This window comes from Penaeus vannamei, chromosome 16, assembly GCF_042767895.1.
Source record: "Penaeus vannamei isolate JL-2024 chromosome 16, ASM4276789v1, whole genome shotgun sequence".
Lineage (NCBI taxonomy): Eukaryota > Metazoa > Arthropoda > Malacostraca > Decapoda > Penaeidae > Penaeus > Penaeus vannamei.
The window spans coordinates 10,296,261-10,306,260 of record NC_091564.1 but is presented as its reverse complement, the minus strand read 5'-3'; the positions used below and the strand labels follow the sequence as shown (position 1 = coordinate 10,306,260).

General features: G+C 48.7%; 1 protein-coding gene across 6 annotated transcripts in view; it reads right to left on the bottom strand.

The window, feature by feature from the left end:
• LOC113813741 (uncharacterized) overlaps positions 1-10,000 on the bottom strand; it is a 453,816-nt gene that overhangs the window by 2,202 nt on the left and 441,614 nt on the right. For all 6 annotated transcript variants that reach the window (XM_070131171.1, XM_070131174.1, XM_070131173.1 and 3 more), the window contains 3 exons: positions 3,092-3,218; positions 1,348-1,836; positions 1-1,230 (listed from right to left, as the gene is read on the bottom strand). The exon at positions 1-1,230 is cut by the window's left edge and continues 2,202 nt beyond it. In XM_070131171.1, the coding sequence (XP_069987272.1) occupies positions 1-1,230; positions 1,348-1,836; positions 3,092-3,218 (1,846 nt within the window). The remainder of the gene's footprint in view (positions 1,231-1,347; positions 1,837-3,091; positions 3,219-10,000) is intronic.

The window sequence follows — 10,000 nt, the reverse complement described above, 5'->3', positions numbered from 1 at the left end:
TGGAGGATTGACCATGTTACCAGCAGTACCTGGAGGAATGCTGTAAATGGCCTCTTCCTCTTGTCCTTTTCTATAGACATCCCCCATACGGTCCTGGCGACTCTGGTATACTCTAGTATACTCCTTTCCTTGACCAGGGTGTCCGTGCGGGCTGTGGTGGCCGTGTGAGTAGCCGGGCGTGGAGTACGTGATGTGCACTCGGGCATGGTCTCTACTGGGTGCCGCATAGTAGCTCTCGGGGTCGTCATAGCCCATGGGGATCTTCTCGGGGCGACGGTACACGGCCGCGTATATTGCATGGGGGTTGTTGGGCGCTGCGTAATGCTGGAAGCGGTCCCCGGAACGTTCGGAATGTCCACCACTGCTGTAGTTGCTGACGCTCTTGTCAGCTCCAGAGTGGCCGGAGCTCGTTGACTCGCTCTCCTCTTCGTCGGGGGTGTACAGCTGCGAGTCACTCATGGTGAGACCAGAGTCGCGACTCAGGTTGGTTAGTGACATCTTGTCCTTCCTGGGTAGCGGGGACAATTCTCCTTCCACTAACAACTCACGCTCGAGGGAGTCAATGCTGCTGTCGTCCCTCCTCATGCCGCCGGAACTGTGAAGGCTGTGACCGCTGTGCAAGCTGTGGAGGCTGTCAGACTCTTCTGCGCCGCTGTCCTGCCGCATGGGGTCTCTCTCCGGCGGCTCGCCCAAGAGGTGCAGTTTGTCTTCACCGAAGATATCCCCGCAGCGCTCGATGAGAAACTCGACAACAGCAGGTACTTGTTTTGAGGCCTCGGGGCTGAGTGCCAGGACGGGCGAGGAAGGCCACAGGATGGAGGGGCCGACGCACACCGCCAGGTTGGACGCAGACATCATGTTTTCTGAGGCGCGGCGAGCGATGTGGTGCAGAACACACAAGAAGTACTGCAATAAAGTCAAGTGTGCTCGGGGCAGTCGGGAACACAGCAGGAGAGTTCGAGAAATGCGCTCCCGTAGATTACCGATGTGTGCTAATTCTAACCACTCTTCATAGAGATCTGCCACCAACAAGCAGTCTGGCATAGAGCGTAGGAAGTCTTTTAGAAGTGCTGCTACAGCTGTAATATGTACAGTATCCAGCTCGATGGCTGAATCTGCCTCGCCAGAGTCCAGTTTCTCTCGTAACTCCCTCACCAGTCGAGCGTTGGCAGATTTTCTGAAGATTCCCACGGTAAAAGGGCCCTTCAAGAACAACTGCGACAGCATGTCCTGAAAAAGGAAAAGGGATGCGTTGAATATTTTAAGAAAATAATGCTTGAGTAATAATATGAATATCAAAATTAAACAACAATGCTCACTGATCGATGTATTTCTTATTTTACTTACCATGACGGGTTTGGGCAGGATATTATCCGAGTCGACCAGCTTGACGAGAGACTGGCCGTACAGGACTCCCGTGCACGAGTTGAGGCTTCCGTCCAGAGAGTCTCCCTTGCTGTTGGACCGCTTGAACACCCTGTGGATCCTGATGGGTGATTTGCGGGCCTTCTTCGACACCTTCTTCACCCCTTCGGGTGACTCGAACGACAGTTTCCGCGCTTGCCTCAGAATGAACTGGCAGCGGGTGACCAACTCCGCGTTGTACAGGTTGTTGCACTGCTCGGCGTCGCAGTCTTGCAGCAAGTCTCGAACGCAGTTGAGCTTGATAGCATAAGGGTATTCGTGGCCGATGAGAGGGTACGGCGAATCGTCCATACCCGTCTTGACCCACAGCTGGAACTGCGACGCGTCTGCCCCGCCCATCTCGAGGTGGTCGAGGGTGAGGGACACGCACTCCCGCGCCGTCGTCGTCGAGCTGATGCTCACGGTCTTGCTCTGTGGAAACAAACCCCTTGTTAGTCATCGTGGAAAGCAACACGTCCACTTCTTATAATAAATAACGTTATCCACATCTAAATCTCTCTATATATAGATAGATACATATGTAAACAAATAATCTTAAATAATAAGCGCAAATATTGATTAATAAAGAGGTATAAGGAACACAACAAATGTGAAATAATGCAAAACGAAATAAATGTCTATCAATCTCTATGTACATCCATTTGTATCTACACACATATCTAAGAAAAATAAAGGAGAAAATGTCATTTCATAAGAAATGTGTAAAGAAATAAAAAGAACAAGAGACCACGGCTTATATAATAATTAACGTATAGAAAACTCCAATTGTCGATTTCAAACTTAATTTCTGTATGCATGCACAACGCCATTTTAACGCCATGTCGTGATATACCAGTTTTGCAGTGGAGTGTGACTTTCTCAATTACCCACAGTTAACGCAGGAAGTGAAATATTACTCCTCACATAGGTGCGAAGAGTGAGGTACCAACGGGCGGAAGTGACAACGGGAAACTGCTTTATTTACAGTCAACTGAATATCGAAGTCTACTCACAAGGAAGCGAAGCGCATGATTATATTCTTACGTTAATATTGTAAATCATCTACGACAACATATGAGGAATAGAATCTGTTTACCCTACAAACAAACAACGAGAGCATCGGCGATAATTGAAACTCCACACAATATTTAGTGTATAAAGCTCATAAGGCCGTCCATTAAAAGGGGGGTCATTATACCCGGGAGAGTGCCAGACAGAGGGGCTTCATAGCGTGCCAGGTGTGTAAACAATCACACCCTGGCACACCTGCGCGCCATGAGCAATCCGCTGGAGTTTTATACTTTGTTATTTGTCTTCCTCGATCCCTCGCGCGATAAGGGAGATTAAATACACACTCGCGATTGGAACGAAATGAGATATTCTAAATCAGACTGTGTTAATTCAATAGTGATGTGTGGAGGTATGGGAATTATGTGTGGCGGGAATGTCAACATGTATATTATATTTTTCAACGTTGTCATTGCGATGCTTAAATTAAAACTAAAAAGAAACCAGTGTAATGACTTAATCTATATCATTGTTTACTCCACTATCTATAATTTTCAAGATAAGGAAACACGTGTTGAAATGGTACCTTACCAAGATCATCTAAAACTATCAGTGACGCGACTTTATCATAAAAAGGGGAGCGATAAGGAAAGGTCAACTGCACTGCCTGTATACTTACGAAGTCTATGTTGTTGATGGGGTCGTAGTAGGTGACCTGGATGGTGGTGGAGGGCGGGTCCTTGTCCCTCTCCTCCGTCATCACCTGCTGCAGCTTGTTGTACCACAGGTCCTTGGTGGCGACACAGCTGTTGGACACATGAGAGGGTTTAGCACGGCTGTGGGCGCGGTTGAACGCAGACAGAGTGCTGCGGCGGTACGCGGGGTTGCAGTCAGACACATCCTTGCGGCTGGGCTTGACGGGGCTGAAGGCGCTCGGGTACACGGCACTGGAGGAGCGCCTCAGCTGCGTGACCTTCGCCAGGCGCGGCACGGGCACGTCGTACAGGGGCTCACTGTTCTCGTCGCACGGGGGGCGCGACGTCCCGTATGTAATTTCCGCGTACACGGGCTCCGGGACCAACACAATTTCTGGGCGCGCAATCATGCGCTCACTTCGAGAGCGGCGGAGAGCCGCCTTTTTAACACTATTCCCTAGGCGGGTGGACGCCCTTCGGAGGGCGGCCCCCTTGCTGCGTCCTCGGACAGCTTCCGACGGCTGTCTCCTGATACTCGACAGCTGAACGGGCTGCGGATCCTCTTTCGTTTTGTGAGGCGCAAACACTTTTCGTCGTATAACTGCAGGGGAGTCAGCGCCGCCCAGGCACAGCAAAGGTGCCACACACCCGCCCGTGCGGCCTCGACTTCCTCCCTCCTGCACAACGCCCATGTCACAAGTCATTTCAAATATATATCACAGTAATCACTATCACAGAAAAATTGCAAATCTTACAGAACTCGCTTGTTAATCAATGCACCATCGTATCACTGTACAGGATGTACGTGAGATTCTTATATAACTATATATATCTATATATCCAGGAGGTGAGATTGGCGATCATCTAACCACAGAAGTAAGGTTCATCCCGAGCGAGGTGTGGGCCAGCATCACGGACACCTCCTACACCTCCCGAGGTACAGAGCGAACTGAGGCTCACGCACGGCGCGCACACACTCTCTCGCTCGCCAGATCTCACGCGCTCACGCGGCGTCCGCATCTCCACGAAGCGACATACCCACTTACACAGAAGCACTAAGACCCGCATTTAATGAAGTGTCCTAGTCAGAGATATTTAATGATGCCAATAAAAATATCATAACGTTTGATTTTTTTTCTCTTATAAGATAAGGCAATATCCATTGATAGACTTTTATCCTTAAACTAGGATATCAAGAGCAGGAAAACGGACGCAGCTACTTGACCTGCTGACCAGCACACTGCCCGAGGCAAGGCTTATGATGATGACTCGGTTCTTAGCGTGACCTGCCGTGACCTGTCGTCCTGTTCCATCTTTCCTATCCTACATATTTTCTTCATCTTACCATTCGTGTAGTAAAGAAACCCACCTTCGCGAAAACCCAAGAATTATACCCAATATCCCTTTCCCGAATCTTATCCGCGGTTTTCCAGCGCATTATCATACCCATCTTTCGTGAGCTCGCCGGCTCAGGTATCCCAACCAATCAGAACCGAAGAAACCCACCAGGCCCGTTAATGATTGGTTGGGGAGCGAAGGCCCGGCGAAGATGAATGGATAGCATCGGAGAATACTGGACTAATGATAAAACAGAAGGAATGCGCACAGGCAGAGAGAAGAATGAGAATGAGAGAGCGATGGAGGAGGATGGATAGACAAATGGATAAGAGGAGAGCGCGTCAGAAATAAATCAAATAGCGGAGGGGAATGCGTTTGTGTATGGGAATAGAGAGAGAAAGAGAGCGAGGGATGATAGATAGGTAGCCAATATACAGATAGATTGGTAGGTAGACAGACAATATATAGATATACAGATGGATAATATACATATTGATAATATAGACAATACTTAAATCAATAATATGTACACAAAGATAGATAGACAATATAGAGATGTCTAAGTAGATGGATATACAATATCCAGATATATAGGAAGATACTTAATATACAGATAGATAGATAAATAGATAGAGGAGGAGGAGGGAGAGGAATGAAGGGAGGGAGGAGGGAGGAGGGAGAAGGGAGGGAGAGAGGGAGAGAGGGAGGGAGGTGGAGGGGGAGGGGGAGGGAGGGAGGGAGGGAGGGAGGGAGGGAGAGGGAGGGAGGGAGGGAGGGAGGGAGAGAGAGAGAGAGAGAGAGAGAGAGAGAGAGAGAGAGAGAGAGAAAGAGAGAGAGAGAGAGAGAGAGAGAGAGAGAGAGAGAGAGAGAGAGAGAGAGAGAGAGCGAGCTCAGCCTAGCCCGGAGCGGCATCGGGGCAACCCGCTGTAAACATGTCCGTCACCAGCCAGCCTCTTCCCGCCCCGTCGCTCCATACACTCTAATTTTCTCTGCTTCGCTCGTCATCAAGGGATGCCGTCACCTCGAATCGAGAGACGAAAGCACTCGCCAAGCATCGTCACCGCCAACGCACAGGCAAGAGAAGCAGCCACGCAAGCACATTCTCCCATGACCCCCTGACACCCGCTTCTCGTCTGTCCGATTTCGACGAGCGTGCAACACGAGTGAAGTGCAAAGGGAGAATGATAGAAGAGGAGGACGAAGGGACGAAAAGAATAAGAAGGATGCAAGGACAAATGAACAAATAGTTCCGTGATTACATTTCTTTAATGCAGTAAATATATGCGTATCTGCGTTTCCTATTAGTTGCTCTTGTCATTTTTTTTCAAAACAAAGGTATTTCCTCAAGTTTTTTATCTATCAAAGTGCACGTAGCCGAGTCTCCAGCGAACAACAGGTCCCCGTCTCCTAGAGGCACGGAAGGTGTACGAGCCACGGGGTGGTGGTCCTCGCAGCAGGAGCGAGAGGGACGGGGGAGGAAACCCAGAGAGGAGCCAGACACCCTCGCACCCTTCTCCTTCTCCCCCCTCCCGCCCTTCCTCCCCACTCCCCCCTCTCTCCCCGCAAATGTTTACCCGCTTATCTTACGCCTTGCCGCCTCTCCCTACTCGCCTTCTTCACCCTACGCACTTACTTAAAAAAAAGTGAAGTGGGAACACTTAAATAAACGGAGTCGTAAGTTTCTCTCCGCGACGGCAAAGAGTCGAACCCGTATTCTCAATATGCTGCTTGTTATGCGCGTTATTGGGACGGACGGAAAAGTACGGCTTAACCCTTTTCAGGACGTTAAAGGGGACCACAACGAGGAAAAGGGACCTTATAACCCTTCATGCGTTGACGCCGCTGTTGTTCGCAAGCGTTCACCGGCGGCTTTTTGAAGCGCTGTGATTGTACGGAGATTGGTGTGGACGGGCAGAGCGTGGAACAAATAAAGGGAAACTGTAGGGGAGCGGGAGGGACGAGAGAGGACCCCCGAGGCTATACCGACCCTTCACCACCCCATCCCTTCCCCCTCTCTCCCTCTCCTTCTCCCCCTTTGCTACCCATCCTCTCTCTCTCCTCCCTCTGAAACCACAAATTCTTTCAAATTCGATGTCTGTCCATTTTCCATTTTGCCTTTCCGGGGTCACTGGCGATGCGGGGTGACGTGCATCTTAACGTACGTTTGTGTGTGTCTGTATACTCACTGAACTCCTCGTTGAATTCAATTACCCTCATTAAGCATACCGCTGAGATTACCTGCCTGAAGCTAAGGAAACAGTGTAGTCATGCGAACGTTCTCTCTCTCTCTCTCGCACACACTCACACGCACACAGGCACACGTATACACACATAAACACACCTGGCTATCGTCTTACACTACTATAAACACGGCTGAACCTTCTGCACCATCAAGCATCGTCTCTCTTACCTATTCCCAAGACTCGCTCTCCTTCTTTCCTTTTTCTACTCGTCATCTCTCTCTCTCTCTCTCTCTCTCACACACACACACTGTACAAGTCTCTACATATACAAACAAGTTTGTTTCTCTCTCTCTCTCTCTCTCTCTCTCTTTCTCCTTCGTCTGTCTCTTGCTTTAAAACTGCATATCAATTAATAGTCAAAATCACCCCCCCCCCTCTCTCTCTCTCTCTCTCTCTCTCTCTCTCTCTCTCTCTCTCTCTCTCTCTCTCTCTCTCTCTCTCTCTCTCTCTCTCTCTCTCCCACGAATTATGATAATGGTTCTTCACACACCATTTACACACGTTGAGTGAGAAGTGAGTTGTTCGCCACCTTAACGGAGTCCTACTCGCTTGTCTGAACTTCTTTCACGCTAATCCCTTCGCTATTCACAGCGGATTCTCTCAGGCGGGTCACGGCGGCCCCTCTGTACCTATGCACGTAGCGCCCAATCACACAAACACTCAATCATATACGCACACACGCACAAATACACTCACACTCACTCATTTACACACGAAGGCAGTCAAAACCATACTTTTGCAAACGCTAAGCAAACAATTTTGTTCAGCTTGTATATCTAATATTATGAAAAAGAGAAAAAACGTAGAAAGGCATTTCAACTAAATCGGATAATTCTAGCGAAGTAAATGCGATAGTTGACCAAGCCGACTTCTAGTCCTTGAACGGAGGAAAACCGATAACTGCAGCCGGAAATCGTATTGCTTGTTGATTTCTAGTAGGGGAAGGTAAAAAGAAACAGGAAAAGAAAGACAGAGAGAGAGATAATGAGAGAGAGAGTGAGAGAGAGAGAGAGAGAGAGAGAGAGAGAGAGAGAGAGAGAGAGAGAGAGAGAGAGAGAGAGAGAGAGAGAGAAACAGAGAGAGAGAGAGAGAGAGAGAGAGAGAGAGAGAGAGAGAGAGAGAGAGAGAGAGAGAGAGGAGAGAGAGAGAGAGAGAGAGAGAGAGAGAGAGAGAGAGAGAGAGAGAGAGAATGAGAAAGAGAGAGAAGAAAAGAAGCAAGACAAAGGAAACATAAGCCGCACTTCAGGAAGACGAAATTCGCCACAGTCTCCACACGGCGCCGACCCATATCTGCCAGGGTGTCACGCTCTACGGTTATGCTGGCAGGAATGTCGAGACGGAAGGAGCGATCTGCGGCAGACGCAGGGCAGACGCAGGGGGCCGTCACCCAGCCAGCGAGACGGGCGTACCGGGTGGCCAGTCTCAGGGAGGGCGAGGGCGGACACGTGGGCGCCTCGAGAAAACAAATCGTGTGGGTCGAGTCTGCAGGAATTGGGGGAGGGGACAGGGTGCAAATTATGGAACAACTCTGCCTTCCTCTTGCTAATGGGATATGATTATGCTGTCCGAATTTGCCTTTGCTTGAACGCTTGCCCGTGGCTATAAATATCAGTTAACGCTAAGATACACAATCACCTTGCTTTTATCTGAGTCAACAAGCTGATTATCAAATCACGTAATCACCTTTCTTCGGTCAGTGTCACTAAAAGCGGCAAAATTCTGAAAAGGGAATCGCTTTGTAATCCCTGTTTATATACATGGTTATTACGGAACAACACGCCGGATTTTGTTTCCTTCGATCACGTCACATTACACATTCAATCATTCTTTTGGAAAAAAAATTGGAAAGAAACGCTGAAATTGGATGGCAGTTTGTCTATAACTGATTTGAAAATGGACTCTGGTCCACATCCAATCGAAAGGCAAACCAAAAATGATGGCCACGCAAAACATGAAAAAGTCAATCCCGCCTACGCACCCACAAGAAAACGCGGTCATAAGCCTCCATCCATTCATTCATCCATCATGCGGTAAATACACTGCGAAGTGGGACACGCACGTAGGACCCCCGGTTAACCCGCGACGCAAAGTAAGTTCGCAGCATCCGAGGATAAGTCCCCAGTCATTCGAAGTATGTGAACAGGGGGAGGGGAAATAGGGGAGAGGAGGAAAGGGGCTTCACTGGGTACTTGAGTCTGGCTTAGCCGGGGACAACAGCCGTCAGGGGGCCATAAACGCATATAATGGAGGGTAGCGCAGACGCAGTCTTAATAACAGTTCTGGAGAATCCAATAATACCCCGTTCCATCCTCCTATATTTCCCATTCGTAGTAAAGTCTTTACAGCTAGCAATGACCTGCTTACACACGTGCACACGTATACACGTGGTCTTAAGACGATGAAGAGTAATGGTATTCCGTGGAGGGATAACTATTTGGTTACGTCAAATTTCATAACTTTGTGCATTTGTGTCGGTAGGGTTTCGGTGCGTTACCGTCTGCTATTTGCAGTCATTGATAATGGCGTACAGTATCAAACATACACCATAAACTATCCAAAATCTTCATTTCCCCGACCAGAGTGCAAATAACATCCCTTAAAATCTCCGAGTAAAACAGAAACACCAAATAAATAGAAAACAAGGCATCATAAAGAGAAACAAATCTTTCCCTAATCACAGCCCTTTCCCACGCCGTTGCCCAGCTATGAGCCCGGATATATTTCCGGACCACACCCACGGGGTCAAGTGCCGGCCTGGGAGACAATCTGATGCTCTTAATTATCAGGTCAGACGGCCAGACCATGACCCCAGCCTCCCCGCTCCTCGTCCCGACATCAGTCTCGCCGGCGCCGCCATAACCAGGTGCTGGAGGAGGTTATGGGAGTGATAATTAAATACTCATGTCTCGGCATTGCCCGCTGGATGTGGCGTTGTGCCCTAAGTAGTATTCCTTAAGTTTTCCATCCTTTGTCTGTCGCAAGTGCTTAAAATTGTCCATTTCGTCCGTCCACATCTCTTGGGTATTAGAGCAATCCATCAGTGATTAATCCGGGATTAAGTGTCTATCCCAAAACAAATACCTCAGCTGCATATAATATGCAGCCTGATTGAACTGGTTTAGCAATACGACTACCCTGCCAATCACCAGCATTCTTCTATATATATTTTTTAAGCATTGGGTCAGCTTTACTTTTTTTCTATCGCCCCAGATATGATCTTCTAAAAGCCAACGTCTTGTCAACACCTTTGCGGTGTCGTGGTGAAGGAGGAGCAGCTGAGGAACCACTCATTAAGACGAGGTCTCCAGGGAG